Raw genomic sequence first — 20,839 nt, forward strand, 5'->3', positions numbered from 1 at the left:
TGTTTACTGAACTATCAACCTCAGAAAGGTATGTCTGAGTGGAAAAATTGCGCTCATGGGCGACTAGTCCTAATAGTTGAGTGCAACCGAACCAAAGCATTCTGGGTAATGTCGTTTTTCTTTCTTAGGCGCCTAGGTAAGGGCAAAAATGGGAGAAGAGCCAAGAACAAATGGTGAGTTGTGCAAAAATATATAGCAGTTAGCCAATTGTGAAGGTGGTCCTACTGGTTTAGAGTAAAATGTGGCCCTTTGCGAAAAATATTAGTAAAATACTAGTTTCCTCATGTTTCATGAGATGAGAGAGCTATAGTATATGGGAAAAGCAGGAGTATTTTTGAGGTATTTGTAGAAAGAACAGGTGTACTTAAAGAGAGCAAAGAAGTGCCTTACTTGAGTAAATTGGGATAAAACAACATAGAGAAAAGGACGAAAGACGTGTTTGAAAAACTGTCCAGATAAACATTCAGCAAAATTAAAGAGAAAACACACAAATAATGCATTACATAAAATGGACCATTTCATTATCAGAATTCAAACCCCAATCTACTGATCAGTGATGCCAGATCAGTCTTGCTTCTGCTAGTCTAAGAAAAAGTTCTTGGTTGCCTCCTCTTATTTTCGTCTGAATTTTCTGCAGGCCAATGAATTTAATATCCATTTTATTGTCCATTTGATGAGTCAGTTGCCAATATTGTGAGAGGGGCAAATTGCTGTCCTGACTTCCAATTACCGAGAGGTGTTCCCTTAGTTCCCGTATGGTGGATCCAATGTATATCAATTTACATGTACATTGGATGGCATACATCACCAATTTTGAACTACAGTTAATTTGTTGATTGATCTTGGTTGTGATCCCTTTGGAGTCTGTGAATGTGGTTGTCGATGAGAAAGCGTGTTTACACATACTGCAGAAGCCACATTTTCTGAACCCTATTATTGGTTGCTTTATCCAATTTGCCTGTGTTGTTTCTTCTTGTTCTGCTAAGAAAGATGGGCTGATAAACATTTTAAGAGTTTTAGCCTTTTTGAAAACTAGGGTTGGAGTGTGTCTGATGTTTTTGGATATATGAGGATCAAGTTTTAGAAGATACCAGTTTCTCTTTAGTACTTTCCTGATCTCTTTGGTATTTTCACAATATCTAGTGATGAATTGTACCACATCTTGCTGTTGTTGTAATTTTGTTTTCGGAGTCAGTGTCATTGTCCTGGTCATTTTTTGAGCTTTAGTTCTGGCATTTGTAATATCATTTTTGGGGTACCCCGTGGGGAGAAATCTCCTGGATAGAAGTTCACATTCAGATTGAAAAAATTAGGTATTGGTGCAATTTCTTTTTGCCCTAATCAATTCTCCTTTCGGAATGTTTTTAATGACCGGTTTATAATGTACGTCTTCTTTTCCCAAAACATGGCCACCAACAATTGCAACTAACAAGGGACTTCATTTTTTAACTTATTGCCTCCACTGCCGTGTCAGTGGACAACTTGACACATGGAGGACTTTTCTGCACAAGGAAGGACCCTGTTATGCTTCCCGCCGACTTCGGGGGGTTTCTGCTATACATGCTGTGCTAACTGAGATGTACACGTGTAGACGCTAGCACCGCGCGTGCACACCATTCATATTTCATTGTGCATTTGTATTTGTGTGACTGTTTCACTCTTTCACCCGGATAAATGGGCATTTACTAACACCTTATTGCTTTGCACTCACACTTTGTTGAATAGCAACTTGTACTTTAGCCATTATAAACAGCTTTCTCCTAGCACCATTGCCACGTTTCCACAAGATGAAACATTTAAAATACACTTCTTTGGAAAAATAATTTCAAACGGCAATGGTGGCAATTCATTTTCTTTAATACGTTTTACAAACTCGATTTTCGCCTGCTCGACAGACACATGCTCTTGATTGACCGTAAATTTGCAACCGTTCACCAAACAAAACACAAGAAACCTATAGGCATTTCTATTCTCTTTTATTCACTTTATACAGGTGGAATTTAACCCCATGAACCACCGCACTTTCCGTGCATTATGCTGCTAACTGATCTGAAAGAATATAAGGGTAAGAACCTGCATTTCCATACTGTTTGCCTGTCGACTCGACTTTTTCAGTCTATTCTAGCCAGACTTACCTTTCACCATATGGCAAAATCAGCAATGATCTCCCAGATTACTCACTCCCGTTTTTCTGTACTTACCGCATTCTAATCTGCTTAAATATCACATTTTTGAAACAAATGTTATTTTACTTCATTTTCTCATCTGTTCTTTTGCTTTGATACGCTTATTTTTATAAATCAAAGGATGTGTGTTCACACACGATGTCAAAATAATTTATTTTCTATTCTGTTATGTTTTTTTGCCAATATGTAATATCTGAAAGATATTTTCTTTTTCTTTTTTCATTATGTGTATTTTTCAAACTAGCCTGGATTTGAAAAAGGCAATTTTTGCCAAAACACGTGTCATCCTTATAGGCTATGATTTCAAAATAAAAGGAACACACAACTCCTATTGAAACTACTTGTTCATCTTGTTGTTTTTTGGCGCATGGTCAGGTGTAAGCTCACCCAAAACTAGAATTATTTGCAACAAACGGAGTGGAGGGTCTCGATGTCTCCGTGGCAGCTTGCACAAATGTGACGCATGATCTAAATACACATTCAATCTATAATCAATAACAAAAAACTTTTCAATTCAACTTCTTATCAGGGCGCCAAGGTACCCTTGGAAAGGTGTCATCCAAAAAAGTCCCTCACCAGTTACATATTCCTAAAGGTATATGTTCACTCACTCAGTCCTTGGTTTTAACTGTCCCTGACACTTTTTTCTCGTCTCTTGGCACCTTCGGTACCAAATTGTCTGATCCTTGTTCTTTGTCAGGGTGGACGTACGGTTCTCGTGTGCCGGCATGTTAAGCTACACTAAGGGCTAGGACCAAGGTTTGGAATGACTGGCAAAGCTTCCACCAGTGAAGAATCAGCATAACTCTAGCTGTAGTTTCCTTCTCCTTTTCTCGTTGCCCAAGGGAGCTTTCACTGTTAACCCGAAAACTCTGCCTTCTTTTACTTCCTCAGCACAGTTGTCTGGTTTCTACGATAACCTCTTTTCTCTCGTTTCCTTTTTACTTTCTTGACACCTTTCCTGTATCTCCTGTCACCTTTACCCTGCCCCTCCACTGTTCTTCTCCACATCTCTCCTGATTATACTTCGTACCTTTAGGTCGGCATTACTCCTCCTCCCTTCAAATCTCTGTTATCCTTCTCAACTCTCCAATCGCCTTCCTTGCCAGGGCTTCTGCCCACCTCCTGCTTGCCTTTCTCACCACAGTTTATTTTATTTATTGGATTTGTTGCTTGCGCCGATACCCAGAGGTAGGATGGCGCTAAGAAGGTAGTACATAGTGCGTTACAGGATGGTTAGAAACAGTCGGATTACATTTCAGCATAGATAGTTAGTCATGTTCAAACGTGGACAGTGGCCTGTAAGTGTTACATATATTTGTTAAACAATTAGGTTTTTACTTTCTTTCGGAAAAGTGTGTAACAGGCTTTGTTTTGGATATGCTGTGTGAGGGCGTGCCAGAATGTGGGAGCAATGGTGGAAAAGCAGGATCCCCCAGCTCTCTTTCTGGCAAATCTAGGTATGTGCAAGGCATATGTGGTGGAAGAACAGAGATTGCATGTGTTGTGTTTCTTGGTGATCTGGTTCATGAGGTTGGGGGGGGAGTGTTGTGTAGTCAGCGGTAGATCTAGTAAGGAGTTTAAAGTCCATACAAGCTTTGATGGGGAGCCAATGAGCCTCCCGTCTGATTTGTGAGATGTGATTGGAGCGTTTCATGCCCCAAACAGCTCTGACAGCGTTATTTTGGAGCAATTGGAGTTTGTTGATGTTTTTGGTCGTGGTACCTGCTAAGATGTCATTGCATTAGTCCAGTTTGCTGCCTACGATGGCTCTAGCTAGGGTGAGGCCGTAGTTAGGAGTAAGGCATCTTCTGGAGAGGTTTGAGTTTGGTGGAATAGGCTGCAGAGGAAACTATATCTTTGACATATTTTTGCATGTTGAGTTCAGCGTCCAGGTTAAATGCCTGGTGTTTTAACATGGGCGGAGACCGGGATGGTGTTGCCGTCGATGCAGAAAGAGAAGGCAGAACTGAGGTGTTTGGGGATCCTACAATAAGGAGCTCAATTGTTTCATCATTTAGGCAATCCGTGTCTGTATGATGCTGAAGATGCGGTTATTGTTGGTGGAGTCTAGTTCATGCTTTCCGGTGATTTTGAGGAGGACATGGTGTAGGGTATGTTGAGGCTGTCTAGGTGGTCGAAGAGGGGTTTGGTATACATGCAATAGAGGGTAGGGGAGACTCGGGAGTTTTGTGGGACACTGTAGGAAACAATATTGGGGTCAGTTGATTCTGGCCCCGCGAAGACCCTAGTGGACATGCCAGATAGGAAGGACTGGATCCATAAGGTGGCTTCTGGGGCGAGGTGGAAAGTTGTGGTGAGGTGTTTGCAGAGGATTTCATGATCTACCAGGTCAAAGGCTGCAGAGAGGTCTAGTAGGAGTCGGATTGCAAGCTCGCCATTATGCTTAACCTGGTCAAGCTGGATCTTGAGGTCGAGGAGGACAGATTCCGTACTGTTTGGATCTAAAGCCTGATTGGCGGGTATCTAGCAGATTGTGGTTTTCAAGTTGTAATTGAAGTTGCATGTAGGCAGTGCGCTCCAGGATTTTGAGGAGATAAGGTACTGTGGTGATTGGGCGGTAGTTAGTAGGGATGGTTGGATTGAAGGTGGGTTTCCTCAGGAGGGGCGTGATCCATGCTTCTTTGATGGCAGTAGGAATTGAGTTGGATTTAAATGATGCATTAATGGCTATGGTAGGAGCCAAGGGTTCTGCACACATTCTGACAACATGCGCTGGGCATGTGTCGCCAACACAATTGGGTGCTTTCAGGTGCTGGATGATTGTGAGGACTTCGGGGGTAGACTGCAGAGAATTGGAACTGAAGAGGATGGGTTGCGGTCGCGGAGGTGGTGACCAGGGTGATAAGTGGCAAGGATGGAAGTAGGGATTTTTTGAGAATAGCTTTCTCCCTTAATTTCTATGTTTTGGTGTCCAGGGAGGATTGGATGAGTGTGCACCATATTTTTGTTTTTATAGAAATTGTCGGATGGGGGGGAGGGGGTAATGGGGTTTCGAGCTCTATAAGAATATTGAAGAGATATTTGGTGTTTGCGCTTGCGTCAGAGACTCTGGTGTTGAAGATATTGGCTTTGGTAGCAACGATAGCTGTTTTAGAATTGTCAGCTGAGCACTGGAAGGCTGTTTTATTAGTGGAGGTAGGGTTCTTCCTCCAGAGATGTTCAAGAGCATGTTTCTTTTTCCGTAGAGAGAAGCTAGGTGATCAGTGTACCAGTTTTGGGGGTTCCTTTTTTTCCGGGCGGTGGTTTTGAAGGGGGCAGGTTCGTCAAGGATAGTTAGTAGTGCAGAGTTGTAGGATGCTAGTAAGATTTCGGGGGTGGTATTGTCTGGAGCTGATTTGAGTGAGGCTAGGATAGTGGGAGTCAGAAGCTCAACTGTGAGTTTAGGGGTGTGTCTGGCAGTGATGCGAGGGGGTTGTTCGCTGATGGGAGTGTTTTTGGTAGTCGAGGTAAAGGAGAATAGGATCAAGAAATGATCTGACCAAGGGATAGGGAGAATGGAGGATACTTGGAAGGGAGAGTTGCAAGGGAGTATCCAGTCAAGTGTTCTGCCTTTTTCGTGAGGAGGTGAGAGGACCAATTGACTGAAGTTCATCTCTTCAAGGGTGGCTGCGAGGGCGGAGGCCTTGTGGTCAGAGGGGTCTTTGTAGCCTAAATTGAAATCTTCTAAGAGGATGAATTTAGTATTGGGGTTGAGGAGCAGAGTGATGAAGAGGGGTATGTCGGTTTCTGGGTTGCCAGTGTGGGAAGGTTGGCGGTAGAGGAGAAGTAAGTTGATGGTGGTCTCGGGGGAAGATTCCAGTTTGGCCAGTAGGATTTCATAACCTTGTAGCTGCTGCAGAGGGGAGGCTCTGATGGGGAGGGTGGATTTGTGGATGAAAGCAACTCCACCTCCTAGCCATCTTGACGGTCGACTCGTAGGATGGAGTAACCGATGTGAATGGCGAGAGAAAGGAGGGGGCCGGCTGCTTCATGTAGCCAGGTTTCCGATGAGGCTAGTAGGTGTTAGCTAGTAAAAGGTTGTGGATGTCGGGCTCGTGAGCACAGATGTAGCGCGTGTTAATCCGTGCAGAGGCAAAGGTGTTTGGAGGGGGAGAGGGGAGTGGGGAGAAGGTAAGATAGGGGAGGGTGAGGCCTAGTGGAAGTGTTAGGGGGTGTAAGCTGGGGCTTTTGGGCTTCTTGGGCCAGTTGTGTATGGATTGTTGGAAGGGGGATTTGGGGATTCTGGAGCAGAGTCTGTATAGGCTGGCTGGGACTGCTACGCAGGGTGTTAAGAATTTCTGTGAGGTGGTGGAGCTTTTGGAAAGTTTGGTCTCAGATAGGGTGTATTTGGCACTGGGGTCTGGGCAGAGGCCTGACTAGACTAGTTAGGCCAGGGTTGGACACATAGGAGGCTGTTGAGGTATCTGAGTTTGTGCTGTTGTTGTTGGCTATTATGTTCGCAATCAGCTGGCAGCTCATTAGTAGGTGAGCTGTTGCGATGCCAAAGTCTTGCGTTCCTTTCATTTAAGCTGATGGTTGTGGAAGGTGGTGGGTAGCAACCTATCCATGGGTATAGACTATGTTTCGAGGGGATTGGGTCCTTCGACATTCCATATCTCTGACAGTAATCACCACAGCTGTGCTGATTACTGTCATAGTTATGGAATACGTTGTCGGACCATCCCATTGAAAGAACGTTACCAGGTAAGAGAGTAACTTGTTCTTCTGAGTTCTAGTCTGCTTGCCGGGGGGGGGGTGGCGACAGGCTATGCAAGCCATGTGGTTTGGCATGCTTCTGAGGTACATGCAAGCAAAATACTGGGTCAGTTGAGTTGGGTGCTTGGTTATGCCTGAGGTTGGTGACCCTGTGAGAGTGCTGCCTGTGTGTGGCACTGCTTCTTGGAGATAGGTTGCATGCTAAGGACGAGGGAGCTTAAGGAGTGTAGTGGCTTGGAGGTGATGGATACGTCATGTGGCATAGGAGCTGGTCTGGCGCCTGCACGGTGTGTGTGATGGGGGATAGCAAGCGAGCGTGCTGGGTCTGCAAATGTGTAAGGGTGCGCGAAAAGGAAGAGACTGCTATTTTTGTTTGGTGTGCAGGGGGTGTTGAAGCTATTGTGGGGATAGCATCAAGGTATCACCACGGTTTCCATGGTGGGCAGAACATTGGTAGTTCCTTTAGTGGACTTTGCATGACAAATGTAATTGGCAGAGCTGGAGGCAGGTGTGAGAAAGCTGCTATGGTGGGGCAGTGGAATGGAAGAGTAGCAATGTACACCCATATTTGTAGTGCTTTCTGTAGAAATGGGAATATGGTCAAGTGTTAGTTTCATGCTCCAAAGGTTGATTACAAAGGACATGTACATTAGTATCGAAAGCGGAAGACGTGGCAGGCAGGTAAATGTGTTGAATAATTTAACGAGAATCGGCAACAGTGCCTAATGTGGATGTGAGGGATGTGCTAGGGGGCGGGAGGGAGATCATCGTTTTGCATTGAGAACGGATGAAGGGGGGATGCAGTAACATCAATATTACAATAAATGCATTTCTAATTTGCAAAGGTTTTTCTTTTTTTTGCTCTGCATGAGCGCTTGCGCAGTATCAGGGTGGTTGTAGTTTGATATGCCGGGCTCACGTAATGCTGTCCTTGTTTCCGACCGAGGATCGGGAGGCCATATGGTGCGGGAGGTGTGTGTACCAGGCAACAGCATAGCCTTGCCGGGGAGGGGCTGCAAATGGTGACTGTGGGCGGCTTTGTTGCTCAAACTAGGGGTATGTGTCAGAGATGCCTTGCGGCAGCGTCCCGGCCCCATAGCTTTGTTAGACAATGCCACTTGCATGCTAACACCAGTGTTTGTTCTGGTGGCAACAGAGTTGGGGTTGCCAAGCAACGTTGATTTCAAGAGGGGGGAGGCAGAGGAATGGCTAAATGATAGAATAAGCGTGGCGTACTACATGATACAACAGTGATTACCTTTGGTGACATGCCTGTAATGTTAGGATTACAAGCTGTAGCTGGGGATAACATGGATAAATTAGATGTCATAGTAACATTGAATCTAGCATTACTACACAGAGTCAATGAATGTCTAAGTTGCATCAGACAATCCGGATTCTCTGGCATACATTTTTGTACAGTACTATTTCTATAGTTAGACATTGGTGGAACATCACTTACATCTGTGACATCAATATTATGTACCACATACATTAGGCAAGTATTGTAGTCTATTTGACTCTATTCCCGGTGTTCAGTGGTGGCCAGTACCTGTTACGAAGCATGTCCAACTTTGCGGTTAACGCGGCTGAGTCTGCTGAGTTCTCCCTTGTCCTTTAATCCACCTCCTTCTCACAACGCTAAATCAACCACCTCCTTGGCTCTTCTCTCCACTCTTTCCTGGGTGTTCACTCCAACATTCATCTTAATGTACTCTCCTTCATCTGTCTCTCTTCTCCAGACGGATTTCTGCTGCCACCTAGTCTCCTTCCAGTTCGCAGCCAGCTTCTCTCTGCCACCAGCTCTCTCTAGCTTCCTACGCTCACACCTGTCTAACAACTCACTAATTTTAACTGAGCCTTTTCTCCTCCCTGTGGCCTGTGCTTCTCCTTACTGAGTGCATCTGTGCTCAGTAATATGTTTGCGATTGTGATTGGTGGACTACAGGAGACTAACTCTTTGCACTTGTGAAAAGCATATGGAGGTGGTGTTCAGCAGGGTCTATGATGTTTCCCTGCATGCTTTTTTCACCGAAGCCCAGTTTCCTTCAGCCTGTATCAGCGCTGCCGGGAAACAGTATTCCTCTGAGTGCTCCCTTCCATGCCCTCCCCCACTGAGGAGGACAACCCCGCAATCCCCAGATCCACCCTTTATTCTGTGGGGGATCACCCCCGAGATCACTAGTCTCCTGGCCCACCCCATTTCTGGTCCATTTTCCCCCATCCTGTAACTCCCCTCCCCCACCCACTACCCAACCCTGATCACCCGCCTTACTTCCATCTGCCGCCACTTCCTGTGCTGGGCGGGTCGATCGGGGGCAATGCGCTCATCTTGGAAACAAGACACTGTCATGATGAACGGCTAGCGCTTAGAGGCTGGACACCTGCGTGAAGCACATTTATAAAAAATAAATGTGTTCCGTTCCACTCCTTTGCACAGTATGCATCTGCACCAATGCTGTTTGCAGCCAGGCTGTCGTTTGGTGGATTCAGCCTTTTGGGGAATTCTTTTCGGTGAAAGTGGTCATAAGGGTTCAGCAGACCGAACCATCAATGTTTATTCGCCATCTTGGAATTGATGTTTGCGGTGCGAGTGCCACTGGCTGCAAGCAAATTGTTGCACAGCAGACCTTCATCAGAGGGTTGTGCCGCTCATGCTGCCCTGCAAACCTCTACACTGAAATCCTTAATCTCTGCCTCCACAGGCAGATGAGCCCTTTCCTTCTCTTTCCACATCAAACACATGGTATTCCCATATTGGGTATTAGTACATTGCTGCATTATGCAAACTGGAAAATCACTTAATGGGACAGACACTTCTTGGGCCAACACCTTAAGACAATCCTCTGCCACAGGGCTGGAGTGTAGTGGGGTAGCCAGGGTGAATTCCCCAAATACTTCCTCTTAAGCCCTGCATAATGCCACTGGTGGTGTCACCTGGCCCCTGTGACCACCCATGCTGCACTCCCAGAGACAGGGACAGTTTTCAGACTTAGCAGCCTCCTACTTTGGTGAGAGAGGTGTGTGACCATGGATTTTCCTCTCTCTAATAAAAAAGGGGAGGAGAAGTTAAGGTTTTCCCTGGGAATCGCTCATTGTCTAGGAACGGAGCACTTGAAGTAGACACGTGTGATGATTCCCCTTTTACCAGTGGAAAAATGGGCTTAGTTCAATCCCAGCACTAAGGAAATACTAGTAAAAGTGGGAAGTAGTACCAGGTTATATTTTTTCCTCTGTTGTCCCTTGATGGATCTGTGCTACAATCTAAAGTTATAAGGGTGGCAGATAATTCTCCCCAGCCCCAATTTTGCAGCTTGATCGAAGTAGCTGAAACATGATGCATCCATTTCAGAAAAATGCCTCCGATCCACGAAATGTGAACCAATAGATGCACTTTCTCTTTCTGGTATGCCCTTTAGCAAATCTGTTATTTTTATCTTGTAGAATTTTTCAACAAAATCTGATGTATGGAGTTTTGGTATCCTGCTCTGGGAAATTTACTCCTTTGGACGAGTGCCTTACCCTCGAATCGTAAGTATGAATGGAAACACAAATCCTAGAAGCATCTTTTGAACTATCCTTGTGATCTTCTTGTGATTTATAATTTTACAAGGACCTTATTACTAGTATTAATTATGGTTTGTTTGCACTGTCTTGTCATTTTTTTCTTCCTTGTTTCCCTTGTTCCATAAATGTTTACTTATTAAGGAATATGACCCCAGCGGCGGGGGCATTACCGACTCAGGTAATGCCCCGGGGCCCATCGCTCGGGCCTTAACGAAGGCCCCGGGGCATTACCTGAGTCGGTAATGCCCCCGCTGCTGGGGTCATATTGCTTTAGTACCCCGGCCCGCAATATAGGCATGACCGGTGCACTAAAATCAATTTGTTCTGCCCCGAAACGCTGCGGCATTTCGCGACAGAAAAATAAATAAATGAAACGACCAAAAAAATGGCCACCAGGAAAGGGAAAACTGAGTCCGTTTTCCCTTTCCATGGCGGCCATCAGGAGCGGACTCACTGAGAACAGAAGTGTTCCCAGCGCATCCGCTCCCAAAAAAAAAAAAAGAAGCAGAAGGTAAGTGGGGTTAGGAGGGTATAAGGGAGGGAGGGAGGGGAAGAAAAAAATACATACCTGCGTCCCCGGCAGGGGACGATGGAAGCCTCCAGCCGTGTGGAGGCGCGGAGCGGGGATGGCCCCGCTCAGTCTCCACACTGCTGGATCCTGCCATCGTCCCCCAGCGGGGACGCAGGTGCAAGAAGGTAAGTGGGGTGGGGTGGGGAGGGCAGGGAGTTGGGAGGGAGGGAGGGAGGGAGGGAGGGAGGGAAGGAAAAAAAAAATCTTACCCGAGTCCCCCGCGGGGGGGCGAAGGCAGCCTCTCAGCTGTGGGGAGGCTTGGAGCGGGGATGGCCCTGCTTCGAGCCTCCTCATTAGCTGAGGGGCTGCCATGCCCCCGCCGAGGACAAGGCAGCTGGAATCCTTCGATTCTCGGCCGGTAAGGACCCGGCGAGAGCCAATCGGAATGCTTGTTGCATTCTGCTTGACTCTCGCCGGGGACTAATATTCTTTATTTGGGGATGGGAGGTATTTATTAATTTTTTTCCTCGTTATCCATCTTCCATCTCTTCCCTGTACTTATCTCTTCCACTGTCTCTCCCCCCTTAGTTTACTTTTCATTCTTATTTTTAACATCCATTTTCCATTATCCTCAAACTTAACCCTACCACCCTGTCCTTAATTTGTATGTAATGTCCGAACCGGAGGATTGCGATTATTGTCATGGACTTGCTGTAATTTGTAAAAATACAAATCTCGTACATCCAGGTTTTTTTTCTAAATATTAACAACTCAACACAAATACATTCTATGAGTAAACATAGGTACTGTGCAGTGAACATTCTGCCTTAGTTGAGAGGCGAAGTGCTAAAAATAGAATTGTGAAAATACAAATCTTATAGCCAGAAGGCCTGCTTAGAGATTGATATGAAATCATCATCTGTTTTTGATGGTCTGGGAAATGAGAATGAGGTGTGTTTACTTGGTACAGACTATGGGTACAGATGAGGTTGTCAAGCAGCATAGGAATGGGGGTGCTCTGAGAATAAGCATCGTCTTTGTTTGCCCGCAAGGAGTCCTTTCGGGAGATTAAAACCGACTTTCTCAGCATGAGTCAGAGAATGTTTGGATTATAAAAGTATATAGTTAGAACTTTAGTGCAGGCAGCCATTGCTTTGTATTGAGAATTCTAAATGAGAGCGTAAAAGAACCTGCAAGTTACTGCAGACTAGAGAGTTGCATCTCTTTCCTAGAACCTATTAAAACCACTTCCTTGCATTTAGTACTATGTACACGCGCTAAAAGCGAGGAGTTTTGCTTTTCGTAGGCTGGTAGTGTGCCAACTTTTGTCTGAAGAGAGATGCCCTATTGTAGTGGGAGCTGAATCAAGCTCAATAAATATTAGCCTGACTCTTTTATTTCTTTAATTTCTTAGCCGCTGAAGGATGTGGTGCCACGAGTGGAAAAAGGGTACAAAATGGAAGCTCCTGATGGTTGTCCCCCTGTAGTGTACGAAGTCATGAAGCAGTGCTGGATCTTGGACCCCAACTTGCGACCCACCTTCAGAAAACTGAGGGAACAGCTAGAACATATCAAAGCCAAGGAGTTGTATCTGTGAGAGTCTGGTGAAGGAGTCCCTCCTTTCAGAGACACTTCCCTTCGCTCCTTCAGACATTGATATCCTCACCGGCAGGGGAAGATCTGAGAAGATTGGGCCCGGAATTGACAGAGACTTGAGGGATATCAGGGCATAAAAGCGCTCCAATGTCAACGTAACGGGAATCCGAGGAAAAGAAGCATATTGAACTGCACATATCTCAAGTTTCCCTGATTGCCTCCCACTATGTCTTTATCCCCCCTACATATTCTGCCATTCCCCAATCGGTCTGTCCTTCCCATCCTCTACCTTAAACGTTACATATCCTGCAGCCCCCCTCCTGTTAAACGTCTGAAGCCCCATATTATAATGCACCCTCTGCTTTTTGACTGCACCATTGAGAATGTATAATCACCAAGTCCCTATTCCACATACTAAGGAGAAGATCACAACCTTCGCTGGAAATTCCATTTCAAGTGGTTTGTAAGAACATGTTACTGTGGCTCTCACTGAGGGAGGAGCAAATGGAATCCATCAAGAACCAGCATAATTTTTTTAATATTGATCACATCACTTGTTTATTTTGTTCTCCTTTGCATGGTTTCCTTTTGTAAAAAGAACATTTCATTGCCAAATCCTTGAAAAAGATTCTTATCCTGTAATGTTGTTTTCTTTTTATGCCATTGGTGAGGCTGAAAGAACCCTTGCCATCTCCTACTTTGCCGCAGGATCTTCTGCCTTTAGGAAATTTGACAGTGTGGCGAATCATGAAATTGTCATTTGTAAACCAAGGAAGCAGCTACTATTCCTTAGTATTGCTGTTGTCGCCACAAAATGTTTTCTTTTAAAAATTGTTTTTAGCAGCTTAAAACTCGTAAAACATCAGTGACCGGTATTTTGTTATGGGCTGAAGCCGTAGCGGGGACGCTAATGAGAGGCAAGGTGTTTTACCATTTCTGAAATCAGACCTACTGTTCATGTTCATTATGCCCCAAAGCTCTTTATTTTAAAAAGAAATTTCCTAGAACTGACCTGAATCTCATTGTCGGGTGCTACGTTCTCCCATGCAAAGGGCCAGAGTTTAAATGTCCTCTGAACTAGAGACAACCTGCAGCAGCCCCCTAAGAGGGCAAGTAGGCACTGTTGTTGCGCTGGACAGCTGTGCCATGACACCTCCTCAGATCATAGAAAGGTAATGCTGTAGGTGCTGTTTATCTCTGCCTCAGCAGGCTCTGTTTGTCCAATCTGTGATATGGTAGAGAGAAAAGAGGACACATTGGAGGCCAAATCAGAATTAAACTTGATTCTCTGCATTTCCCAGTCCTGTTCCATTCTACTTGAGACATAGAGGGGCAGGTGACTTTGTACCCGACTTCGCCTGGACCAGGAGAAGAATCGTTAATTGAACATGGTTCTATAAACCGCAGGAGGTCCACTATACTAATAGGATTTGTGAGGAAAATAACCGCAGCTCACTTTCCAACATCCCAAATGTTGGTAACGTTCAAGGCAAGACTCCGAATTTAAACTCTGTTTGGATTGGGAGGAGGTTGTATTAGCTTTTAGCATTGATGGCATCAATGTTTACTGGTATTAGACTCAGCCCTGCATTTTCTTCCATTGCTGCTTTTTCTTTTTGTAAAGATCGTTGTAAGGCATGTTTCCTTTGCGGCTTGCTTCATGAAAGACCTGGTCTGTCTGCTTGTGCTGATCCATGCCCAAATCTGTCAATTTTTTATCTCCTTACAGGTGAAATGAAAGTGAACTCCCTCTGTGTTTAATTCCTCCTCCCAGGCCTTTCCTTTGATCGCTCTGTGAGTGGAGTTTGAAGCTTGGGATGTGTCCCTTCTCTCAGTGGATGAAATCAAGCATCACATTTCATTAAGCCCCACGTTCCGCAAAGGGGGGCTTGTGCTTCATATTTTCAATCTCCTTTAGTGGGGGATAGTGGGGGGGGCTGTTTTAACACCTCCAAATATACCCAATAAGGCATTTTGCCTATCGTAACTGTATATGAAATGGCCCTTAGAACCATCGTACTGGCTGCACCCATGTTCTTGGGCTAGATTACTGGCCAGAATGGTTTCAGCAGTTGTGGCAGGAGAATATTTTGTTTGTCACATCCCATCTGTTAAAGGCAATTAGTTTAAGGCCCGCCTAGAATGGAAAATTCGTACACACCTCGTCAATCTAGCAGTCCTCCATTCGTCAGGCTAAGATGGGTAGTTTATTCCACTGCACCATTCAAGGTCTCAACTTTAATAGAGTTCATGATTTCATGTATGCATGTGCACACAGCGTAGATACCTCATTCAAGAGTGTGCCACTCAACCATAAATTATATTTCTGTTGAGGAAAGAGCTTCATAGTAGAGAGTATGTGACTCAGAAATCCATTTGCAAAGTAGGGAAGTATTTTTGTGGCACAATCCTGTGTTGTAGCATGCAGCCTTCCTCCACCCTTTGCTATTACCCTTGATGTAGCGCTTAACTCTCATTTACCATCCCACGCACTGTTTTCCACTGCCTATGCATTGACTCCCATGGACGTTGTCAAGCCAATGTGTCTTTGTTCTGAACCTCGCTGAGCGCACCTCTGGGAATCACACAGACTCTGGTACAGGTGAAATCAGACCAGACCTGGAGAAAGAAGTGGGTGGGTTTTGTGGGTTGGGGGGCAAGCACATGTTCTCCAATAAAAACAGACTATCCAGCGCAGTAACACACCTGGTGTCAGGCGTGTTCCACTGTTCGGTCCATTTCTGTTTATGGGCTTGTTTCTTTTTTATTTTGGTTCTTTAGTGTTGTATTATTTTTTACTGTTTTTGTTACAAATCAAAAAGGAATAATAATAACTGATGTTTTGGGTTTTACTGAAGTACGAATCTCATTTTTTATTGTAAAGAAAGATTATAAAAAAAGCTGCAAAAAAATGTAAAGTATTGATCCTGTTTTGAGGGACGATTGTTCAGCTTAAACTTTTTGAAATGTTTGCATGCAGTCTGCAGCAACCTTCCCATTCCTACCCACAGCTTACTGTTCCTGTATATGATGCCAGTGGTCAGAAAATGTGTAATAAAACCATTCCATATGGACTGTGGTCTGATCATCTCTTTGCTCTAGAGAGTCTTGTTTGAGCTATAATCTGCAGAATGGTCTACTGTAGTGGATTGACAAAACACATGACACAGGGATCAGGGTTTTCAACCTTGTTGTAGTAGTAATAATCAGGATGTGGTTTGCATAACGATACCTATAACAAGGGTCTGCAACTTGTGGCTGGCCAGATGTTTTGCACCAGAACTCCTGTGGCACCTCACAGTTTATTATGCATGCTAGGGATGGTACGAGTTGTAAACCTGGAGAGCCAAAGGTTGCAAACCCCTCCCTCAAGGAACGAAGGCTATAGCTGCACAAGCAAAGTGTGAATCGCTGGGAAATCTCTGCAAGACATGTTCGGTTGAGTCAAACTAGAGGTTATCGTAGTTCTCAACAAGGTAAGTCTATAACGCTGCTGAGATCTAAGGTCATCCCTTTACCCAAAGAAGGATTTTCCCAGGATTCTCCAGTTTCTAAGGAGAAACTCCTCTATGATACAGGTATTTTATCTACAATTACACAGGACATTCTTCTGTGGGAGTAATCTAAGCTAAAGGCGTCAGGATGGGTAAACTTAAATTTTATCAGAGCAGATCAAACTATACATTGTCAGTGATTTGAGCAAGATGGATCTAAAACTATCTTTGACTGGGGTCCTCTCTCACTCCCTGAGGTAGGACTTTCCCAGGATTCTTCAGTGTTCTGCCCTGAAAACAGTGGGTTGGTGGTGGAGGGTGTGGGATGTATTTACCCATGCATCCGAGCCATACCTCAAAACTGTGCAGTACTGACATGGAAAACATCATGATGGCCAGAGCTTCCCAGAAAATGCACAGGGAAATGCATGAAGAATAGGCTGCCACTCATTTTTGCCGATGTTATGGGCACAGAAGGAAACTGCCTAAAACCACCATTGGACTACCCACACAGTAGTCTGAAACCATTGGGAATGGCAATGCTGATTGCCAAAAGCAAACCCATAACTGTTGGGAATTCATTTTCTTAAATCCCAAAAATGGGTGCAGTACCAGTACTCACCACTATCCAAAAGCCGGCGTTTTAAAACCACCCTGTGTTTCTCTGAAGGCAAGCCAAAATGCCTAATTTCAAACATTACAATATGTGCAAAATATTCACTGAACACCAGCAGACATTTGGCAGAATGGAGTTTTGTGTGCCTACAAAATCTGGGAAATGAAGAGCCCAGAACAATGCTTATAACAAAACTGGCTGAGCTATGGAGTCAGCAGTTTAAGTTGCACTGGATTTAAAGACACTAAAATCGAAAATGTTTAGATTAAATGAGTGACCTATGTTTGGTGTCACATGCCTTTGTAACTGTTGAAATGCCATAGTTTTGCACTTAGAATCAGCCTTGTAGCTGCATATGTGAAAATGTTTAGTTTTATTTGAATGCAGAAACTGGGGAACAAAAAGTGACATTTTATCTGAAACCCGGCTTAAGGAACTGAATTCTGCCTGGCAACTACCCCCATCAGGAGTGAAACTTGAGTCACAGCTGTGTTCCCAGGCCTAGCTGCCCTTTTGCTGCTCACACTAAGGATATGCCATCTATCTGATAATTGAATTACCTGTGCTCTACAGGAGCTCTGAACAAAGCCTGTCTTGACTCAGGCAAAGGATTTATTACAGCGGTCGTAAAATGTAGCTTCCTCTTGGCAGAAGCTGGGAGGGGCACTGCCTGTGAGAGAAGCTGGCTTGGCAGAACTGGATAAACCAGTATTTCTACCTTGTGCTGAGAGGAAACCACACCCCTTTGGAGCCAGAACATAACTTTAAAAAGATGGATCATTCATAGAGCGGACATGTGAAAATTTTATAAATGATACCATAATTCTTGTGATTTTTCTGCCCACAGTTTAAGAGGTTTTTAGAATCGGTGGTATGTTCAGGGGGGTGTCAGCGGAAAAGTGGATATTACTCTAAATGTATGCATGTTAAAAATCTGAAACTTCATCAGTTAATGTCCATACTCCCTGCGCACATGTATGTAAAGTTGGGTCAATGTCAGGAATTGCAAAATCAGTTAAAAAGTGAAATATGTGCCATTTCTGAATGCAAGCTCCCAGGAAGAGCAGAGTTTGAACAGGGTATACCTCCTGTAATGCATGATGGGTGCATATGATTTTAAAACAATATGTACCTCTGCAAATATGTATTTGTTTCAAATCTAGATTTGTGTGTAAGTTGACAGGAGGAGTGGACTCTCTGCAAGCCATAGAATGACATCACGCTGACACACACTTCCTTCCCCAATCAAATGAGAAATGGAAGTTTGACCAATTAGAAGCTGAGAGAGAGGTAGGGTCAGTGATGCTAGAACACACCCACATTCTAAACACATAAAAGCAGACAGACAGGACAGATAGGAACCTTCAAATCCATCTGCCGCTGGAAGCTCTGCCGGAAAAATCCATACTTTACCTCCATCAAACCTCCAGAGAGCCAAACTAGAGACTTCAATCTATCCAGAACTAGAGACCCAGACCAGAGAACCAGAGAGAGCTGACCCAGATCACTGTGAAGAGAGAGACCAGAGCCCAGTCTAAAACCCTGACCAGATCCGTGATGAGGCCCATTTCACTCAAGAATATAGTGTGAGTACATAGCAAAACTGTGCAGAACCAATCTCTTAGTTAAAATAATATAATTCAATCTATTTAATCTAAGTAGAACTGCCTCCTAACTGTCACCTGTCATTTGTAAAGCTGTCACTTGTCATTTTCTTGTTGCAAGCTGCACTTGTCTTTTTGAACTTTAAAATTTCAAATCTGAAAAACGACCTTTATTTAATCGCTCTTATCTCCGCGACCGTTTGTGCTAGAGACTTGCAGTAACTTTCATTTGAAAGCTTAGAATCTTAGCTTTGAATCGCAACAAGAACCACATTCCTACCCCTTATAGTTTTACCGCAATCGCGGAAAACGCACGTGCGAATTTTGCCGCGATTTGCAAATTTCTTCACGTGTAAAAAGACAGCAGTTTTGCTTTTCCTTGCCAAAAACTTCGTTTACCTGCTAGTTACTACTAAAGCATTGTTAAGGTGATACTGAATTCATAGAGAGTAGCTATCACTCACCCTGAACCTCTGAAAGGGAATTAAAAGCATTCCAGCATAATTCTCATCCATTGCTAGCACATATAAAAGCATTTGGGCCTGTGTTTTCAAACTTCTGTAGTCTAAGCTTGCTGGGGTGAACTGAATCACATTTGATTGCATTTCTGAGAACTGTGTGTTTTCCTTCCATTTCCTTGCCTTGCATCAAGGGGGGGAGGGGATTACCAGAGAAAAGTGATTACATTGTTTTGTTCAAATCATATTGAGTATTTTCTATACTGCATTTCATTCATTCAACCTTGCATTTCCTTGAACCCTATAAAACATTCTCTACCTCATTATACTTCTGTACCTATTTACCAGTGTGCTACCTTATCCATTTCATGTCAACTCCTTGTTGATTATAGAGAAGCGTGTTAGTGCCAGATTCTCCGTTGTTAATCTTTATCATATCAGATTAAGTGTGATATTCAATTATTAATTTATTATAAGGTGTGACATATATATATCTATTGTTTAAATTATCAAATAAACCTTTTAACTTGCAAAACAGAACTACTTCTTGGCTCAGTGGGGTCAGGGGGATTCCAAGAGAGGGGTGTTATATAGGGGTAGTCATCCAGAACGCATGAACTGGACATAAAGATATATCAATAAGGGTTTTCATTCAGTATTCTAGACTAGGCGTTGACTTAGCTGTAGTGTTGAATTGAATCCTCTTACAAATGTAAGGGCTATTTATCAATATGTGATCCAGGGATGTTATCTTCAACTGAGTAGGAGTGTGCCTCTCGGGACGGTCTAAGCCAAAGGTGTCAGGATGGATTCAATTATGCTTGTGCCTTTACTTGAATAGGGACGCTGGTCTCACTCGGGTACTCTACTCTCAAACCATTCTCGGGCATTAAGACCCTAACACACATTTACTCAATTCATAGCCACCGTTTCTTTGCCACAATTAACATTCACACCAACACGGCTCTATTTCTGACTTAAAATGGGAGCGCTCCACGTGATGGGCCCGCCCCTATATTCCTCACTTAGTGCTGCACCCTGTTCTGGCTTTTTCTACAAATAGCCTGTTCATTTAAATGCTATTTATTAAGCACTTGGTGAACAAACAACATAATTGACATTGCAGTCTCAGGCAACAGCGTACTTGACCACGTGGCGGGATGCATGACAAACCATATACAGTGGGCTGCAGGTCTGGGTTCATGATATTACCTCCTTTGCCAGAAAAGCATGAACGTCTTGCCATATATGTTTAGGTCGACAGTCACTAGGCACTAATGAGACATACAGTTCCTCATTTTTATTGGCACATATTACATCATACAGCCATTTTACTCGTTTTGGCAGCTCCTTCCAAGTCCATCTCATTAGGATTATCTGTTTTGCCAAAAGGAGACCCAGATTGAGGAATCTAGGTAGAACAATTAACATTTTCTCAGTGTATACCAACAGGCACTCCCATGCCGTAGGATGCAGCTCTGTCCAGTGTTCTCTCCGACACCTGGCATATCTCGGACAAATAATTGCTCAGCTTGGGGCAGGCCCATAGCATGTGTATCTGTGTGGCCTGGGTACTACAACATCTGGGACACTGCTTGGCCATGTTAGGCCAAAAACCTGTTGAGCCTAGCCGAGGTAAAGTAGTCTGTTGAGAACATTAAACTGTACAAGGCGATATTTTAAATTAAGTGATATCCCTTTTATGAAATTACAAGTGTTTTTCCTTTGCGAGTCTGTAAATACTGTACCCAAATCAGTGCACCACTTCACACTTCTCCCCTAATGTTTGATCTCACTCTGACATTCACTGATTGAGCCATTTTATAAAGGATAGATATAATATTTCTGGGTGCTGTGGTCAACAGAATGTATTTCAGACATACATAAGTGGGCTCAGCCGGGTATACCGGCCTGCGGGCTGAAACAGCCGCCCACATCTGAAAATAATTTAGACGTTGTAACGGCGTGTTCCCAATATGTATCTTAATATCATCCCAGGCAATAAATTGCTCCCCCACATAGAGCGCCCCAATTGTGGTGATGCAAGCCCTGCTCCAAACCAATTTAACAGCCCTGTCAGTGTTGAGT

The 20,839-nt window shown here is 44.1% G+C and overlaps 1 protein-coding gene across 13 annotated transcripts in view; it reads left to right on the forward strand.

Annotated features, from left to right (window-relative positions):
- The window catches only part of CSK (C-terminal Src kinase), a 914,950-nt gene extending 899,297 nt beyond the window's left edge, over positions 1 to 15,653 (forward strand). For all 13 annotated transcript variants that reach the window (XM_069624501.1, XM_069624495.1, XM_069624502.1 and 10 more), the window contains 2 exons: positions 10,350 to 10,436; positions 12,398 to 15,653. In XM_069624501.1, the coding sequence (XP_069480602.1) occupies positions 10,350 to 10,436; positions 12,398 to 12,580 (270 nt within the window). In that variant the 3' untranslated portion in view covers positions 12,581 to 15,653. The remainder of the gene's footprint in view (positions 1 to 10,349; positions 10,437 to 12,397) is intronic.
- The last annotated feature ends 5,186 nt before the right edge of the window (positions 15,654 to 20,839 follow it).

Source organism: Ambystoma mexicanum, chromosome 11 (assembly GCF_040938575.1).
Source record: "Ambystoma mexicanum isolate Mex_15411 chromosome 11, UKY_AmexF1_1, whole genome shotgun sequence".
NCBI classification, from domain to species: domain Eukaryota; kingdom Metazoa; phylum Chordata; class Amphibia; order Caudata; family Ambystomatidae; genus Ambystoma; species Ambystoma mexicanum.